Raw genomic sequence first — 22,438 nt, forward strand, 5'->3', positions numbered from 1 at the left:
GAGCAGCAGCACGCAGTCCGGCGAGTACCGCGCGGCGCTGTAGATTCGATTTTCGACCGGTGATCGCGACGGACAGGCTTTTATAACAATATTAATCATTATCAGTAGTGTACCTTTTCATTACTTTAATCTTCATCTATCTATTTTCACTGTTATTCATTCGTTTTCTTTCGTTCGATTTTTTTTTTTTGATTTTTATTAAAATACACCTAATCGATTTTTCTCAACGTCCGCGAACGAAATTATAGTAAATTAGTAAATAATAACTTTGTATTTTACTATCGTGTTTGGATTTTTATCCGTCCACGGCGACTTATGCGATTTTATTTACGAACGTTGCTCCAATAATATTGTGATAATCTTACAATTTTAATAACTTCGTGCGTTTGTATTACCCGGCCGCTACACATTTCATCCGAGTGTATATTATACATAAATACAATTTACATCCACCGTAAATCGCAATATTCCAAATATAATATATATATCACATTATTGAGTCACGGCGCTCCGCAGCGGGCATGGATTGCAAGAGTTTAACCATTAGAAAAGCTCCGCACACGTTGCAGTAGATAGGTACGTTCTCCCGTTGTAAATTAATCGTAATATTTGTGCAGGTACATAATATTATTATTATTATTATCATAATATTATGCTAGAACAATGCGTGGTATTTGTCTCGTAGTCCGAGCACCAGATTTTTAGTCTTTTAATATTCCATATAAGTAGCGATATGTCATAAGTCATGACATATATTATTATATATACAGCTATATTATAGGTTTGTAATTGTAAATATTATATTAAGTCCGTCTTTGCAACAATGTCAGTCCGTTATTCGGGAGTTTACGTAGATATTGTGGTCGTCTGTTTATTTTTTATAATTTTAATTTTTGTATCAACTATAACACGTTTATGCATATCTTCTATCTATTTTTTTATCTTTCAAAATAGATTCTCCGCTGTCACGATTGATGGTACTTTCGCAACAAGTGTCTGGCGCACGTTAACTATAATATGTATATACATCTCTCATGAATATCACACCACCAATAAGTAGGTACTTCGTACCTACCTACCTATACTTACACGAGGCCGTTGGCTTTATTCTGAAATATAAACATTTCAGTTTATTTTGTATTTTCTTTTGCGTTTAATACTATAATTACATGTAAGTACGCAACTATATAATAAATTTCCCGTCGAATCAAAATTTAAATTTATTTTAATCATAAATCACGACACTCAAGGTCAAGTTATATCATATTGCATAGGCATATGCAAAACATCACTGCCAAAAACTTATCAGATAATTACAAATATTGATTACGTAATAATACGTTAAGAACATCGCTATTTTAATAGAAAGTCGTACAACATATTATTTTATTTTACCGTCTTCAGCAAAATAAATGTCATCAACTATGACACCCTATAGGTATAGTATGTGACTACAATGCTTATTTATCCATTTTAAAACGATTCTTTTACATTATTCCGTTCGTACATAGTATTATGAGTATACACCTACTTTTACTTTGGCGTATTTTGTGTTTTTTATTATTATTATCAACGCCCCCAGAACTAGAATAACCTTGATAAGTATTAATATTGTATCGACAAACCGTAATTTCAAAGTATAGCTTGATAAAGGAGATATTATACATAATATTACATTTAGATAATTAATCTGTATCGTGTCAACAAAATGTTATTTAATCAAAGGCTAAATACCTAAATTTTCGTACTGCGCACTTTATATGAGACACGGGTATATTGTTTATAATAATAGTTTGTTTAAAATATAATACCCATTAAACTAATAAACTTTAAATAATTATATAATATTATAATGAATTTATTGTGTGATCCTAATAGTTAAATATAACAAAGTACACAGATTTCCGGTTTCTATGTAATAAATTTTATTATTTTGTAGAACACTCCGGAGGTACATCATACTTCAGTATAATAATATTATTTAAATATTTAAAGTATAAATTATTATATAGATTAATATTTAAAATCTATACTAGCTTTATTTCTGACTCCACTCGGTAAAAATATACTGATATAAAATTAAAAAGTGGTTCCACTGAATTCGGCTTATTTTTTATAGTTTATACAATATGACTATATGAGATTTAAGTATAGAACCCACACACTTAAATCAACAAGTAAATAAGAAATAAATTTAACCATAAAAATAAATTGGTAATCATGAAAAATCCTTTTCAAGATTTTTGTATAGCGTATACCGTATTATTGTGAGATAAATAAAATAAAATATAATACTCAAAGTAGTCGCAAGTCAATTATTATTAAATTTAAGCGTAAACCAATATCTATAGTTGGCAATTTTGTTATTTAAGATCAATGGTTGAAATTCCCTACATTGTTGTGTGATGTTTTAGATACTTTATTTGATTGTACTTTTTTAATGGAATATAATATATTGTACTAATTCATACAATTTAAAAACAATTGTATCCCTCAACAACCGTAAATCGACCGTTTATCACACAAATCAACAAACAACCCGCCCATTTTAAAATTTTACGAAAATGGATAGAAATATTTTATTGGGGTGGATACGGAGAGAATCATGGGTTCAAATGCAGTTAGTATTTTAATCTGAACGGAAACAAAGAGTGTAGTGCATACAAGTTTGTTTGAAATTCTCTAGGCGTTCCAAAGCTATATATACAATATACATACATACATAGCAGTGTTGGACAAATTTCTTATAAAAAAAATTCGTTCCGTTCCTTAAAAATTAATATTATATTATACGAATAACTTTGATACTCGATAACGTTCACTAATTGGTAATAATCACACCAGGAAAAAAAAAATTTTAATTTAAATTGTTTACACATCCTCTTCTCGTTCTTTTTTAAAAAAAAAAGGAATTCGTTAATTGTGTTATTTCTTAAAAAGTAATTCGTTCCAGGAATCCGTTCCTTTTAGAATTCATTCCTTCCAAACACTGATATACAATACCTATGCATGCTCACATTTTTAACAGATTTATTACAATTATATTTGTAATTAAAATGTCTTACTTTCAGACTCATTTAGAAATATAGGTTGCAAAAAAAAATATCAATATACAATCGTATATAATATCTCTATTTGTCTAATGCAATTAGAAGATATGGTTAACTATCGAAAACATATTATTCTAAAATGTAGACCGATATAAAATGTACTCATAGGAAAATTAAAACCTGTTCATTATGTGTACCATTAGGTACTTGTATCTATCTAAATATTAAAATATCTAATATAATGTACTTATATGTAATATGTAAATCTGCATATCGCGTGTATTATAGAAGTATATAGTCATTTGAATGAATTCAACATAATCAACGAGTTTTTTAACTTTGAATACTTGCTTTTTAATTAAAAACAAGAAGATCCTTAAAATAATATGATTAAATTACTAAAACAAGTGAAATCAAGGTAGGTGTTTAGGTATAGTTTGACATGTTTATTGGCGGCATACATTTAGACCTATTACGTACGTGCTTCGAGAGCACCTAAATAAGTGAAATTTAAAAAGATGTACGAATAAACAATAATACCTTCTCAGTTTTTGGCCAATAATATGATTCGTGAACCTAAAACTTTTTATTTACGTGTTTCATTTTTAAATAACCGTATTTATCATACGTACAATAATCGTATGACAATGAAATTTAATATTAATTATATCAAGTTGTTTGTTATGATAAAACACGAGGTTGAGATATAAGAATGTGAGTATTTAAAGGAAAAACGTGTTTAGCGTAAAAAACGGTTAAATAAATAATTTCAAAAATATTAAATCGCAGTTAAACGCATCTTCATTTTATATTATTACTATAGGTATAGTCATTTCAATCAGTACAAAGAATTGAATAACTACTATTAAAAAAATATATATACCTACTGGCATAAATAATATTCTCTTGATTCTCGATTGTATTCAAATTTTTAATTAAATAATACACGGTACATACTCAATATACCCTACAAATTAACTACAAATTATAGTATTGTGTTTGAACAATAGTTTAAGTTGAACATGATATCAGTGAACGCGTGTGACTATCAAGTCAGTCATCACAATATAATATAATATTAGCTAAAATATTATGTATGGTATAGTATATACTATATAGTAATGTAGTTCCAAGTTCTTCGACCTTAAGGTCAAATCTTTTTTTTAAATAGTAAAATACTTTTTACATTAGAATTATACGAATTATTACTGTAAAATTAAAACTTATGATTATAATAATCCTGAACTATAAGGTTATCGAATGAAAAAAAAACTATTTTCAAACTATTACATTATTTATTTTACCAATAAACCATCATTATTCTTAATGATGTATTATTATTTAATTATTTATGTTGAAAACAAAATTCCCGAGAATAACAATAATATTGTACCTACTATATTTTATAAATTAAAACTAAATACGTAGAAATAATAGGCGATATGCGCCTTTATTATGAAATAGTATTTTATAGTTGAATTATAATATTTACAACTACCAATGTTATTGAATCATAGATTAATTTTAAAAAAAATGTCCCCCCAGATTATTCCTTTAGTTGTGTTCACTGAAAGTTTTCAATAATGGAGTATAACCTTTTTATGGGTCATCCTTATGGTGCTGTACGGAATTTGGCAATCATTATCATATATGTTCAAACATATTTATGTGGGTCACCAGCGATGAACCTAATCTCATTGTATTGGGAAATGAAAAAACCATAAAACACCGTGAACTATTCATTTTTTTAAAGTAGATAACTCAATTATAGCATACGAAAGTTAAACTCTTAAGGCCTTATAACCATTTTAGATTCTGAGTAGATCAAGAAATCTATTGCAGGTATGCGAGAATACATCAAAACATGAGTTGCATTTTTAATAATATCTGCCTTATTATGGTAGGAATATTGCTCCAAAATATTCACTAAATTATGTTGACAATTTGACTTTATTGTATCAACATGTTGATATTTTAATATTTTTCGGGTTATAACGGTAATATTATACGGTTGTATCAATTATTATAACAGGTATTTTTCCTGTTTTTCCTGTTTTTGTTCAATTAAATCCGTATCCTTAAGATTTTAAGACTTTTAAATTGAAAGAAATTTTGTTAGATTCCTTACTACGAAACTCGAATTACTACGATACCTCATACCTATAGTTATGGGTTTTTGATGTAAGTGTGAGTGGGTGTGTGCACGTGCAGGTGGGTGTTTTTTGTTTTTGTATCTATAATAATTACGTTTTGGAGCAGAACAAATGCTTCAATGCTCAATATTAAAGGCGATTTCTGATGACAAATGTACCAAATCTTTTCTTTATATTTGGAAAAATCAAGCAAAAAACAACCAGAAAACGGGAATATTAACGCAACTGCAGTTGTTGTTGACAACAAATGTTTTATATTATTCGTGAATAAACTTGAGATTTTAGATTTTCTCCAAGTATTTATATTTTACACTACTATTTTCTATAGCCATGATATAAATATATAATTTTCTTACTATTATGTCTCATTTTAGGCCATTTATTGACACTAGTAAGTCCAAAATTTGAAAAAATATGAAATATTCAAACGAACAATGATTTTTCCTCCTAACATTCTAGTTATTTTGTTGTAAATTATACATAAATACCTAGATATATTAACTGTAGTGTAGATATTGAAAACATTTCTATATAACTTATCTAAGTAGGTATAATATCATTGCCTATTTGCCTACTGACAATGACATTTTCAAAATATTTTGATTAAATAGCTATTTATACAATAATGCAAAAAATATGGTTCTACCATATTATGGTAGGGTGGTATTAATGGTATGTAGTAATAAACCATTATAGAAATAGAGATAGACTCATTACCTTTTTTATTTTTTTTGTATGTAATGATTTATATAATTGAATCCAAATCTATAACATTAATTACAGTGACCTAATAAACGACGTGGTACACTCGAAACCTAGTATAAAGCTGAGCGAGTTCCTCGGTTTTTTTTTATATTTAATTTGAAATTTGAATAGAATACTTGACATGAATAATCAAGGTTACTTCTTATTAATATTGAAAATAATAAATAATGTTGTGATGACCATATTTAAAATTTTAAACATCTGAATAATCTTGACATTAAAATAACTGAAAAAAACTGTTTTTACTATAAAAATTTTAATTTAAATTACACATTTCATATTTTTCATTTCATTGCGTAATAATTTTTATTTCTTTTTATTTAATAGAATATTTAATTTTAGAATCAAGATATAAAATTATAAAATACAAGGTTATATTCATGCGTATATTCGTATTGCTTGCTATTTTCGATACATTTTAAAATTATAAAAGTGATGTTCTATTATTTCAATAATTTAATAATTATATATCTTAATTAATAATACATCAGTTTTGCACTGAGGTGACCGAAGCGAGGGGACGAGTCCTTAACACTCAATCTTATGTATATGCCATTAAGTGCAATATTATTAGTTTTCAATTAAAGCCTTAGAAAGGTGACTTCTTAATCGTTTTTTATTATGTACATAGACATTTTTGGTTGTACCCATCATACTTATACGGAAAAAATCCAAAATTTTAACTGACCACTAACTCCCACTGACGGAACACATTTTTTTTTTTTTAAATCTAAGTTTGTGTCTGTACCTTTAGTTGTATAAGCTATACGGTTGTACCTAATACAACTGTTCCATTTACATCAACCATACTATTTTATTTTTATATAATATGAATTATTTAAGACACTATCGTTAATTTTCATACATAATTGTATTATAAACTTCAGTCTGCGATATTATATACATACCTTCTTATAATACAATATGCCGATATATACAATATGTATTTACCTAGGTAGACTAAATATAGTGTCTTATTGTTTAAATAAATACATATAATTGTAAACATATTATACGGCGGTCATTGCAGTACCTACGTCGCGCTGCGCATGGATAAGTACTAAGTATAGGTATACATAGGTAGGTATAATATTTCGATATTGATGCTTGACACGGTAACTGGTTAACCGAGTTGGCGTACATTTTGGTAACGCGGCGTACATACGAAGGTCGACTGAAACACAGTGCACTTGGAGTTGTAGGTAGGTATTAATATATATTATATACATATATTACTGTTAATTTATACGCGCATTTCACGCTGCAGCCTGCAGTATTATGTATGATGCATCGATATACCTACCTATACAGGTATACCTAGCTAGATGGCCAGATATAATATGCATGGATAGGTACAGCCTGTTCAAGCGATAGGTACTTAATTCGACAATTCGAGTCGAAGTTTCGAGAAGATGTGTTCTGCAGAGAAAAATTAAAATATATAATATAGTATACTATTATACCTATAAAAATTATAAATTATTAGATATAATATATATCTAGCCCCCAGGTCGGCAAATTTAAATTCGTATATAATCGTATGTATATATTATGTGACGCGTGGGGGATTGGATAGACACCGAGTCTAGTTTGAAGTGAAGACACTTATTATTCGTACTAAAATATGATCGATACTCGTATTTTTTTTTTAATCACATTATACGGGGCCTTGATTGATTATTGAACGATTAACGATCGACAAGATGGACACGCATCGCGTATTAATATATAGGTACCTGGATAATGTTATATAATGTGTACAATATAGCTAGGAGTACCTATAAGTACATATACGTTGGTCTATAACACAGTTGTATATTGATATGTTTAATTGTTTTATTATTAATAGAAACCACTGTAAATGGTACCTAAGTGTATTTAGGAGTGTTGTAGATAAACATTAAAAAAATGTTTTAGTTAGGTAGAAAATGAAAAAAAAAAGGTACCGATGTTATTGATAGATATTATTCTTACACGGGTTACGATATCCCTAATTTTGTTTACACTCTGAACGAAAAATACCAAGAAGAAATATATTTATCAAATTCAAATACATATTATGTAGGTATACAGAGGTTCATAATTCGACACAGAATAACCAGTTATTGCTAACCAGCGCATATACTATAGCTGTGGGCTGTGAAGTATTCGAGTGTACATTCAACGTTTCCGGGAAGGGGTCGCAAAATATAAAATCCAAACTGGTAAACTATCAAAGCAAGCATTCCCTTCGAATAGGTATACCACATCGTTTATACTTTATATGAACATAATAATAATAGATAATTGATATGAAAAATACCTCTCATATATATCATGCTGTTTAAAAATAATATTTTTAATACTTAGATTTTATAGTATATGAAAATAATTTCCTATCCTATGTATGACTTATACGATAGAAACTACTTTTTTTTAATGACTAAGGACGTTTTTACTGTAAATTGTTAAGCCGATGATTTTTTTGAAAATGTTGATTTATCTAAATCAACATTTGAACGAGTAATTTCTAAGTTATTAATAATTGTATAAAAAATCAAAATTTGAATAAATTTACAATGAAAGGAAAAATAGGGATAATTTTAATGTAATATATAATTGGTGAATCACTCTGTATAAACTTTATATAGGTAGCTATATAATATATTTAAATTAATTATAGCCATCGGTTATCGAACCGTATAACGATTATCTGTCTATATACTATAATATTATAACACCTGTTTGTACCTATATTATGTATACAGTTTACTTACTACGTATCTAGGTAAGTATCAGTGTATCTAGGATTTTTCACGGAAGGGGGGGGGATATAAATATTTTAATGAACATATTCAGGATTGAGTATACGCATATATTTATATTATATATACATGTTGTATTGTGTATTTGTGTACAAAATTTGGTCTTCCGGGGTGGGGGAATATGACCCGTATTTCCCTCCCCGTAGATACGCCACTGTACCTACACGCACCTGTCCATAAACATATCAACCCAGCGGAACCAAAATTCGAAGAGATGTCGTTCTCGAGAAGGTATATTTAACTTCTCCGCGTACGTCTCACTATCATAATCTTATAAACTATAATACTAACCGTATTACCAGACTTTGCCAGGGTTAAAATTAATTTATACTTATATCGTTTTTCGTTTTGCTTCAGTTGAAATAAGTATACAAAAAACTACAGGTAACAGATTTAACTAATGCTTAATAGCCGACGAAAGACCAATCATCGTTTGTGATAAACGTAATTTATATGTTTACATAAAAAATATGCCCACAATTAAAAAAGCAAATCATAAAAGTAATTATGTTCAAAAGCATTTGGCTTATGTTTTTTAAAAAATATAACTGTAAATATTTTTACATGTTATACTTTTGCTATTTATAATAGTAATATTATCGGTTACAGATTATGGCAGCCATTTAAAATGTTTAAATACGCAAAAACATAACTAAATTCACACATGAGCCACTCTATATAGAAACCTAGATAGGAGGATGAAAACATAAGTTACAAACACCCTCCGAGTGTCAAGGAATCTATTAATATACATTTTATTTAAAATGGTCTAGTAGATTTTTAAATTATAGAGATCAAACAAAGAATTTATATATATAAATTGTTGATAAATTGGTTAATTCTTATAGTAATTTAATGGTGACACAAAATATAAATGGTGAAAAAAAGCCCAGAAAAAAATTTAAAATACAATGGTGAACACATATATACTTTACTCATAGTTAGTAATTATCGAGTAGCTTGTACTTTTAACAAAATATAAGATATTATAATTAAAATAATGTCATAAATCATAATCATGTGTAATTTTTGTATAAATGTATAGTATATAATATATTAATATATACCTAAGACGTTTTACTTATACACATGACGTTTTTTGACTTATAACATTGCACGTTATATATAGATGAGTTCATATTTATATTTAATTTTTTTTTACTATTACAAGTTATTTTTTATTTATAATTAATAGCTAAGCATAAGCCATATTCAGACATAAAATTATTTATATTTCAAAATTTTTCATTGAATAAATAGGTAAACAAAAAGTTTCTTATTAATTGAGTATATTTAATTTTATTGTTTGGGGAAATCGTTCCATTTAGAGGAGGGAGGAATGTTCTAGATTCGTAATTGATGGATTTATAATTATGGCATTATTTCACTTCGACTGTCCACAAAACATACAATTGGTAATAGATTCTTTGATATAGTCTATCATTGAATCGAAATAAGAATGGTAGATTTACCACTAGATGACTGGACCATAGACCACAATAATGAATTATTATTGTACGTTTTATGCTTAAATAATGGTAACTAGTAATGAACCTATATAATTAGGTATGGATATGTAACTATTGATTTGTATACTATACAATATTAAGCCATACAAATTTATCCCACCCCTGAGACCCCTCCCAAAAAAACCTGCAGAAAAAAATTTAAAAAATATAACATAAATCATAATATTATTTATAAAATAATGTTACAATGATTGCTTTTTGATGTAACCTAGCCTAATATACCAGCTACGTATTGTTTTCGAAACAAAATACTAAATATTATCTATGTAATATGACTAACTACATATAGTTTTAAAATGTTTTTGATATCGTACAAAAGAAGGTTTTAATTGGTGATCGAGTATCAGGTGACTGGTGAGTGGTGGTATTTTCGTTTCGTGGAAACATACCTACTTACCGATTTCGGTATGTCACGATCGGGTGGTCAATTAATCCAGGACGTACCCGTCCAGGCGTGTCACTGTGGGTACCTATCTACAATAAGAGTTCGGCATTACGTCACCACAAAACGCCACTGCGGCAGCGTTCAATCGTAATAATAATAATAATATTGTCCGACTACCAATACCTACCTGACAAACCTATAGGTATGTAGTCAATATACCAAATACCTACGCTATTCGGCCCGTATCGACGTACTTTTCGGGGTGTAGGTACGTCGTTATTACTTCATTAGTTCCGCAACGCTCGCCTGTAATAATCATAATATACATAACTGCAGCTCCAGAGCCGACAGGTCCGGGATATTTTTAGCTGGTTTGTGGCGGTTATATACTTATGGTAATACCTGGTACATATATAATATATATACCTCTAGCTTATACCTTCAGCTGTATAATAGATAGTATTATGTATTATAGATACGTGATGTATATAAGTACAACGTTTTCGGTGCAATTACTCTAATATAGTAATATATAATATTATGTTTGGGTACTGTGGGTAGTGAGTGTATAATTTGATGGTTGTACATACATATTATACACATACAGGGTGATTCACCAAGTATGCTCACTCCCATTTTTACAATTATCCATAAAGATTTTTATGCCATACAATATAAAGGAGTATCTACTGTCTGTACTAACTTCTTTATTTCAAACAAGGAATCGAAAAAAAGACCAAAGAAAAAAGCACAAAAAAATCTAATTTTTTCCATGCAGGGCTTTTTCTGCCAACCTAAATAAGGAGCGGACCTGTTTTCGCTCAAAATCAACCTTCTGGCTTTTTTCTCAAATAGCCTTTTTTTACCTAAAGTCAAAAAAAAAAATTTAATAAACAAAAAAAGATTTTGGTAATCATTATATTTTTTTTTATTGAAAATTTAATCTTTTGTAATTAGATAACAAAAAATAATATAATACTAAAAAAACCGAATCATCATTCAAAGCACATGGATTTGTTAAACTCGTACAGTGTGAGCTATAACCAGATTTGTATTGTTTAATAATTTTAAATTATTATTTCTTGTCACTTCAATCTTTTCGATTCTTTTGAAATTGTAAAAACATTTGCACTATTAATTCTAACATACATTTTGGTTTGGAGTTTATTATGAATAATATTTTTTACCATGGGATGATAGACAGTGATTTTGTATTAAAGTGAAAGTGAATAATTCGCATGTATTTGTTGTAAATCTAAGACTTGAAGAGTTACATGCCCAAAGTTTAGGAGGAAGAGAATCTAAACTAGAAGGATTATCTTCTAAGATATAATTTTCAGTTAAATAATCGCAGTATTTTGTCAGCCTATCCTCAACAAAACAGTCAGCAGCTTCTTTACGCTCTTAAAATATTAAACCAAATATACTAGGTATGTAACCAAGTACCAATAATTTATGAACTAGGTATCATTGTAATCACTAACTAAACCAAATGTTTGTATGCTTCACCACCATAACTGCGTGAGGTGAAATTTACAACCGATTATATGAGTCGAAGGCCAAACTTCCGTAATAGCAATACGAATATGCATTGACATTTCAAAATCAATTACTACTTTTTTGGATAAAAAAGTTTTACGATTTGATTACATTTAGGTATTAATAATTTGTTCAAACACATACGCATACATTTCAAATATTTTATCGGGTAACAAACAAATAAGCATTGAAATATGATTTCTATTTTTAGAGCCATGTATATACTAACCATTTGAGTCCAAAATTGAGCACGGCTTTTAAATGTTCCGTCATCGTAAATTGAATCAACCTCTCATAACATTTTTAAATTTGTATCGCATGAAAAAAGTTAGGTGGTAACCAAAATGTTTTTCCGTTTAATATCGAACATTATTTTTTTGGCCAAAAACCCAATCACTCTTTTTTGAATTAAGGTGAAAAAAAGTAATTTGGGCTAAAACCAGAAGGTCGATCTTGGGTGAAAACATGTACGGCCCGAATAAGAACTAACGTGTTTTACTAATTTACTGTAATATATTAAACATATGTTTTTTTTGAAAATCTTGATGATGTATCTAAAGGAAAATTCGAATGAGTAGTTATTGTGTTAGGTATCAAAGTATATACACTAAAGATAATAGTCGTCTTTAAAAACGATTTTACAAAAATATAAAAACGATGACATTGAATATAATATAAATATTGTACTCCGGCAATCTTTATACAAGTTGTACAATGTTGATAGATTAGTATTAATCACTATAATTTTCAAACCATCATATTATCTTTCAAACCCATTATCATTGACCTATTATTCTTAGACTTTAGTAGGTACTTACTCAAAGTTAAATAATTGAAAAACTGTAAGTTTGAATTTCGATTTGGATAGGTACATCAACATTTTCAAAAGAGTCATTAGAACGCTTTAGAACTTCCAGAAAAAAAGATCAAAACATTAAGTTGGTATCGACACAGAAAATTCCTCAAATGGTTTGAGTATACTTTAAAATTAGAAAATAAATTATAAATGTATTTATTATTAAAGGAAAAAATGATTGTCAGCGTGCTTGTATAATAGTACATTTAGGTACTTATACCTATTATTGAACTGCAGCGATTAACATGCGTGAATGGTCAGTCGGATTATCATAGTACGTGTATTTTTTCAATTTAATTTCAGTGTCAAATCGCCAAATCCGTCTATATACATCAGGTACGTATGCAACAGTGTGTATGGTGTATCTACAGCGATTATCACGGGTTTACATTACATGCGATTAACTCTCCGGAATTCGATATAATTACGATACTATTGTGTGTATAAATGTAAAACATTATGTATATGTAATATGTATACACGTTCGGGACAATGAAAACTACTCGAGTTGTGGTTCATGATGGTCATCAGTGCCTATATTGGCTATGTATATAATAATATATATATATATAGGTAAGCAAGTATGTACACTTGTATACATATAGTATATTAGTATGTCTGTACATATATAATAACGAGCGTAACATAAGTGCACGCCACTTTTTATTGAGATCAAATCTGGGAATTTTTTATCCGTCGAAGGACACCCGGACCGGCCACCAAGGAGGTGAGATCAACAAATTGTTTTTATTTGTTCGTTATAAACATATTATACGGACAATTTTCCCCTTAGGCGACGTCATATGTTTAAAAAAACACACACACACATCATTGTTGTACTACATGCATTATATACGCGAACACACCCGTACAATATTGTCTAAATATATATAATATACATAGGTACATAATATTATTTTTATTATTGTATATAATATTATGTAGCTCGTGCAGTCGTTTTTTTGTACAACTCGCGCGTTTTGTGTGTAAAACAATCCGAATATAATGACGATATAATAATATGCGCTTTTTCTTTTTTTTTTTTTTTGCAATAACTTGAAGGCTATAATGTCCAGTTTCTGCTGCGCGATGGGTAGGAGATTTCACGATTTTTTTCAATGTTAAATTACGCACCTACCTATATATTATATTATAGTAGAACTATAGGTACCATGATAATAAATTATGTTTCGAAATCGCGCAAGGGACTTATTGTGATGATGACACGTGCAGGTTTTCATCTTTGTATATATTGTAAATTATAGTATACACAATATACCTATCGTCCAGTCACTCCAGTGTATCTGTACATACGAACTACGAAGTAACGTAATAATAATAATAATAATAATAATAATAAAAATAATATTGTTATTACGATTTACGAGTCGACGAGATTACTTGGGTAGGTTATTGAAATTAAGTAGGTATGCGTGGGTTGTTCAGACATTCGGGGCGTTAATGTACGTAATAGGTACGATACTTATAATATCCTTTTTTTGTCGACGACCTGTTGATGTACATAATAGATAAGAGTAAAGAACTCATTGTTTTTGATATTATATCGTCTACATTATCCGAGGAATAATGGTCGAAAATACGCTCACGTCTGTATGTAATAATATGCGATTACACATTTAACTATTAAAGTGGCGTAAGTGCGTAACTATACTTATTATGTACACCGTATACCCCAATACCTGTTATTATATATACTGTATAGTGTATATAGATGTAATGAATTATCCGATTTTAAAAGTAAAATATTCGTAACAGTCACGGAAGTGCTTCGATAATAATGTTCTTCTCCGCGGACGATCTGCCACTAAAATTATTATTATGTATAAGTACCCTTACACCGGACGCGGACTAACAAAATCGGAACAACTGCATATTACCGAGAAATATTCGGCAAAATCACGTCTGGACGATTATAGTTTTGTAAATTGCATCTCGATTCAATTTTCAAGTTATACAGTAATACTACTAATACTAGCATCAGACAACATTATAACTGTATAAATATACGATGTAGGTACGCCCGGTCAAATGTTAGTCTGCAAGACCAACATACACAGTATATACTATTATGCCGTATACACTATATACACCATCATAATAATTATTAAGCTTATGCACTATTCTTAAGTACCCTTCAAAATTATTTCTTTTATGATGTTTTACGTCGATCTTTTTTTAAAGACTGACGAATTTTGCGCAACGATGCCGACTAATAATACGCAGTCTTCGGAAATATATATTTTTTTTAATAAAGATGCATAGGTCATATTGTATACTGGCATCATACAGCATATTGCATCATGAAAACTTTATTTTTTTCTTATGTGAGCACGGTAATGGTATTTTTATTTTTATTATTTTGATTCATTAGACCGACGATTGAATAGTGAACCACTGCAATATAATATAATAGATAGAGAATGATGCACGTTTTAAAATTATTTCATTAATTGTATAGTTACCCATAAAGCCATAAATATGTCATCATTATACAAAAATAGGTTGTGAAATTATATAATTTGTGCAGAATTATGAATGAACGATTTTAATAAGGTCGATTAGTCAAACGAATAATATTATAATTATACCAACTCGTCGACCACTAGGTTGTACACAAAACAACAATATATAGCTATGGATAAGTATTAGTTATAATAATTATATGCTTTGTAGAAGTATATATTGTCAGAAACTTAAAAACATTATTATTTAATATTTTATAATTACGATATTGGAGGGTTGTATGGAATGCTGTACAGTAAATCTCCTTTTTCAAATTTATTTTATTAAATACAATATTCATTCATACTTTATATTGTAAGCAATCATCTCAACCATCAAATTAACTTATTGTGCAACGTCTTGCTATAGTAGTTAGGGTACTCCAATACTTCATGTGCCTACACAATATGTGCATTCAATATTAACGAATCTATAATCAATGAAATAATGTTGTAACTTATATCTTATAAATATATATATATATGTATCATAGATTATTTCAACTTCTATATTATGTTCTAATATATTCAATTATACATATCGACGTAATATAATAGCAGTGAGAAAAAAAAATCAATAAGGGGCGATCAAATCTCATCACCCTTCCCCTATACTAAATATAGTTTTAGTCTGAAATATATTTACTATTATATAAAAGTAAACTGTGATAATGATTTATACATATTATTATATCAGCATACTTAATATACATTATCACATGTCATATAATACGATTATATTACATATATTTACTCAGTGCTTAAATTTAGTTATATTACAAATATTGAAATTGAATATTGATTTAAAACCCTTAGGCTAAAGCTTATTCCCTACCATTTTTTAATAGCATGGTGAATGGTGATTTATAAAAACTTTTTTTTATATAATATTATTTTTTTTTAATGATAAAATAGATATAGATATATCATAGTGTTTTTTATGCATTCGTCGATTTTCTTTATCGGAAGTAATAAAAGGGTTAGGTTAAAATGTGTGACGCAACAGTTCGTCTAGTTTTAACAAAATCCGCACATTTTTTTTAGTTAAGGCATACAACTTTAAAATCTTGCCAGATAAAAATATAAAACTACCCTTGTTTTTTTAAATTTTTTCCTCTAGATATTCACTCACCCCCCTTTTTCTTATCAAAGATTAAAATTAGCCGTTATTGCTCGTAAATCAATCCAAATAAGTTTTTCAACTCTGATGAGTATAGGCACGCAATAATAAATGTGAAAGCGGTTGCGAATAGTAATAAAATACCTAACTTTCCAGTTTTGGATTCTTATGACTGTGGATTTATATCATTTATATTTATTCATTTTTGTAAATTTTGGTTCAACTAATGAAAATAATACACATCGATTACCGTTTAATATAAACTTTATATTAATAATTTTAATTAATAATATAGTAGTTTAATTCAAGACAGAACACAAATTATACTACCTAATACTTATACTAGAACAAAGCATAATATTGTAATTATATTGTATTTTTTAAGGAGATCAACATCGGTAATCGGTATGGATGGTGAATAAATATAAAATACTATACATATAAATAGTGAATGGGTACTCCCGTACCTACTTATAAAATATTATACTTGTTATTATAGAAAATAGTTAGTCTAGCTCGTATAACAGTCATTCTGTGTTTAATCATGCATGTCTCGCATACGTGTGTACTGTGTATATTGTTTATCGTTTTTCGTTGTATCTATATACCTAAACATTATTATTATTTACTATGTTATTTGGATGCCAGATTATATATACCTACTATAGAGTGTAGCCGTGTACATGGTGTAGTACGTACGTATATAGATAGACACGTAGTATAAATGTAATAGTGTATGTTATTATATGTATATCCATTACCTAGCCACCTAGGTCATACATTAATTATCGACACTTAAATATACAAACAATGAAACATTAAAAAATAATACAGTTTGAATCACGTTCGATCTCACCACGAACATACAACAGTATATACTTTTATAGATTATAAAATATACATTTATAATAAATATAATGGACCGTAATACCGTATATATTATTAATGTATGTATAATAATATAGTTCTTGCCTTATTATCGGTGACGAATAATATTTTATAGTTTTATACCTGTATATTATTTAAAACCAATATTGATTTATAAACAATAAGTTCATTCCTCCTTTTAGTGGCATGCCATTGTAGCTAGGGGACAACTTAACCAACCGTCAGCTTCTATTTATTTTATTTTTCAGAAATTTCTAAGTAGGATCATTTTTTTATAATCTAAAATTATTAATATTTTTTAACTAGTAACATTTTAACGATTTAATCATTTGTGTGTTGGAAAAATGTCAATAAATATATAGGTATATAGTGACTATATATTATATGACATACCTAAACCACAACTATAGCTCGTCTAAAATGTGTTTGTGTATTCCTTATATTATATACGCGTGCCTATGTTTAATATTAAAAATTCAATTAAAATATAACAAAAAATTACTTTTGTCCGTTGCACGCAGCATGATATTATCGTGTACCAGCTATGTTGTAACAATGATTACACCAATTTAAAAAAATATGTATTGTCATTTTACAGGTCAAGCGATGGGCCTCGATGGGGCCAAGGCGTTAATAGTTTTTATTCTTTACGCGTTGAGGCTTCAACAGAAGGCTCAAGCGGACATCAAAGTGGGTAACGCCATCAACGTGTTCAATCGTTATGGATACTTTAGTATAAGTATGAGAGTGGTCCCCAGAAATGACACCGATCATTCGTGGATATTCAGAGAACCCACAGTCGATGTGTTTACGAATCTGCCGGAAAAACAAAGGTAAATATTAAATAGGTATGGAATAAATAATAAATTACGCATATATATTATATTAGTATATGGCGAATACATTCTATTAAAAAGTTTATTGTATCCAAATCTAAAAGAAAAAATTGTATGTTTACCTTAATATTAGTCTCAAGAGAAGCATCGGAGGTGGTGGAGGTCAAGTATTCCAAGGGGACTTCCACATGGAATTTTGTGATAACGTAAAACAATTATTGCAAGCTTACTTTAGAGATTTTTCCGTAGAGAGGCTGGACAAGCCGTGGCAGGCGTTTACGGGTAGCTGGTCGAAATTCACGTTGGCCAGAAATTTAGGTTTGTTGAATAATGCACATTTATATTATACACACAGGTCACATATGACAAATTACTGCAGATAAGCCAACATTAAACGAGCTTTAACCGAACGTTAATTAGGTACAAGGTACCTATCACCTAAATGGTGTATAATATGGTACAATGGCTAAATACATTTTCACTCGTGCATAAACAGGTACCAAAAAATTAATTGATCTAGTTTATTTCGAAACAATGCGCTACCAACAATATTCTGCCTTCATGTATTATTATTTATTATTTACCTACTAACCATCGGTGTATATAATATTTCAATGCAGGTTTAGACGTGTCTTATGTAACCGGCGATCATTGTTATGTTCTCGTCAGGGTGGCTAGGCATAGGGAGACTGCCGATTTAGAAATGGATATGGAGAGCACCGACCTTCACGAGCCAGTGGCCAAACAGGTGGCCTCTGTTAATGTCGGCGATAGTTTGTCGGTCATTGAATTCGTCAGGAGTTTTGGATCTCATTACGTGACGTCATATGTCACAGGCAATTCTCTCTATCAGGCAAGTGTTCATTGTTTTACCTACCTACTGCAGTTAATCTATGGGCAATTAAAATTTAAAGCCCAAACACAGCCATATAGTTTATTACAATATAATGACACGAGATAGTACGACACTGAATTGGTTGTAAAACTATTGCTCAAGAGAGGTTATTAATAAATCTGCAGAAAATATAGGTACCAATTACCTACTGGCTACCAGATGTATTCGATTAGGTTGCTATCTGAACTCTGGAGTAATATTGCAAGTTATTTTATCAGATTCTTTTTCCCCACCCAATAAAATAAATGTCAATAACTACAATTATTATTACAAAAAAGTTTGCAAATGGCTGCTCTAGAATCTTTTAAACTTCAAACTTTCTTTTAACTGTTTCTAATTATTCTATACAAAACGCATGACCTTAATATTATATAATTCACATAAACGCTTTTAAAAAAATAAAAATATTCAATATATTCAAAATTATTCTATTCAAAATAAAAATTTGACCTTCTCTAGCATTTTGATATTTTTAATCATTTAAGATACGATAAGCTTTTCCTCGAGTGATTTATGAAAATGATGTTATTGCAGTATACTTAGTAATCTGAGTAGTAAAAACATTTGATTGTAAACTTAATTGATTTTATTAGAATAGATATTATAAAGTACGAAATAGTCAGAACAAATTTAAGTATATTTATTTACAAGGCCATATTTACAGAGACGAGGTAGAGGAAAAACTTTTTATTTTTATAATAATTAATTAATTAATTATTTAACCAACTATTAGCTACACAAAATTTTTTTAAAATAAAACAACAAATTCCCCTTCCGATATCTGTGCTTCCTCATTTTATAATAATTATAAATAATCATTAAAATGTATTGCATAGATTATATTAAAACATATATACTACCTACATAATATATTTGTATTTAACTAGATATGTGAACAAATTATATTATGATTAAATTAACCCCATATTATGGTGATATTTATTAGTATATAGCTCGATTTGTTGGTGCCTCTCCTCCCACCATTAGATTTTTCAAATAATTCACTGCTACCTATCTATGATACTTATATATTTAATTTGTATTAACTTTTTAGGTGTATGTATACGCTCCAAACGCTTACAAAGTAATTAAAGAACGTTTAAAAGCAAAAGGCGTGTCACAGATCTCTAATCAAGAGTTAATTGGATACTTCTCACCGTGGTACGCAGAACATGTGGGTAAAATACAATCAGCCAGTGGTAATGCAACTGTTGAAAATTGGGCACACCAAAGACTAAGAGTGAAATTTTTCGTCTTTGGTTTTGCCTCTTTGCTGAAATTGCATGGAGACACGAAACTGTTGAGTGAACTGAATGGAATGTTAGGCAATGAAGCATTACTCAAGCTCGACTTAAAAACCTTGGCGCCGGCTTTTAAGGACATTCAAAAACGTGCTTGGTTCCACGAAGTAATGGATAATAATTTAAAACTATGGGAAGTTAATATGTAATAAAAAAAAATTCCTATAAAACCCAATACTACAGTGTATTTATTATAGTAGTTTTACTAATTTTTTTAAGGTAAGTACCTCCACCTTTTCGCTCAAATGCCAAATACTAAATGTACCTAAAATCATTACCTATATAATATACCATTTTAGTATGTTTTCTTGTTGAGCAACTAGTATTGTATTATAAATAATTATTGATCGTATATGTTTTTAATAAAGTCTTTATTTATGTAAGTTACAAACAAAAATTATTGTCATTTGTTTTTTATTGAGTTACAAACAAAAATTATTGTCATTTGTATTTTATTGTCATACAGTATACTTAATAATATGTGGTAATTAATATTAAAAACTAAGACTAGATAATATGACTAGTAATAATTATAAAATAGGTACTTAAAACAAAAAAATACATTTTATTTACCTAGTATAAAAAAAAAATATTAAATTATTTAAATTAATATAAAATATTGTATAATTGTTTAAAATAACTAATGCAAAGTTACAAAAATCTGTCCCTTAATTACTCTCATTGCTTCTCCATTGCGGTATTACATAAGTAACTATGAACTAACAATTTACCAACTGATATTTTAAGTTTATCAGTAGAAATCTACAATCTTTAGTTCTTGAATTGGTAAAATATAGTTACAAAGTTTGAATATTTGAATTTGTGTTTCTAATTGTTAAATGACTTTTGATTTAAACAACTTAAGTAAGTTAATTTTTTAAAGAGAAGAGGTTCCAACCCTTACTTTCCCTACCAATCCAAGCATGAGAGCAGTGGCGTGATGAATTATTTTTATGAAGCAACTATTTAAAAAAGTACCCACAACCCACAAAACAATTGTTTTTGGATTAATGTGGATTGCCAAACCCAATACATACAGTACATAAATTATTCGTTAATTATAAATGAGTCTATCATTAAGATATCCGTCACCACTTTTACGTTGAGTAAAAGCTTCATAAAATATTCATGCCGCCACTGCACGACAATAGGGATGTCCACTGTGTATTTACTAATCATAAAATGTGTTTGTTATACAATATTCAAAAAATTAATTTGTGTAATGAGAATACTTAGGCACATCAACATACTTTATAATAAATAATCATAATAACTGTACATTTCTTATACAATTATAGGTATACTAATATAACATGTATACATAAGGTATATTTATTAATAATAAATGAATAAATCCTTTTTTGTACCTTATTTTATGGTTATATGTCGTATAAATATTTGTAATACAATTATTTTACAAGGTATACAAGGCCATTACTGGGTTAATATTTAAGGGGGAGGGTTACATTTTATATGGGCCCAAGGTTCACCAAGCTCTGCTCCCTGTGGAAATCCACTTCCATAGTTACAAAGAAAGAAAAAATTCAGTGTTTAAACTCTTAACCATCCCCCATATGTCCGTATATTGCCTTACAGGTATGTAAAAATAAGTTTATATTTTGAACAGTCAAGAATAATTATTAAAAATTAAAATACATAGGTAATTCAGTAATTGCAACATGCAAGGAAATAAAAATAAAAATAATATATAAATGTGGTTTTATAATTAGTATACCTAAATGAAATATGTATAAATAGGCCTATATTTATAATAGAAAAAATAATTCATTCTTAT

At 28.6% G+C, this 22,438-nt stretch overlaps 1 protein-coding gene across 1 annotated transcript; it reads left to right on the forward strand.

The window, feature by feature from the left end:
* Positions 1 to 5: 5 nt before the first annotated feature.
* LOC111034462 (torso-like protein) lies at positions 6 to 20,991 on the forward strand. The gene is made up of 5 exons (XM_022315725.1): positions 6 to 576; positions 18,210 to 18,444; positions 18,581 to 18,765; positions 19,068 to 19,300; positions 20,397 to 20,991. Exons 2-5 carry the CDS (start codon positions 18,218 to 18,220, stop codon positions 20,790 to 20,792), a joined length of 1,041 nt encoding a protein of 346 aa, XP_022171417.1. The 5' UTR covers positions 6 to 576; positions 18,210 to 18,217; the 3' UTR covers positions 20,793 to 20,991.
* Positions 20,992 to 22,438: the final 1,447 nt, after the last annotated feature.

Source organism: Myzus persicae, unplaced genomic scaffold (assembly GCF_001856785.1).
Source record: "Myzus persicae strain clone G006 unplaced genomic scaffold, MPER_G0061.0, whole genome shotgun sequence".
NCBI classification, from domain to species: Eukaryota; Metazoa; Arthropoda; class Insecta; order Hemiptera; family Aphididae; genus Myzus; species Myzus persicae.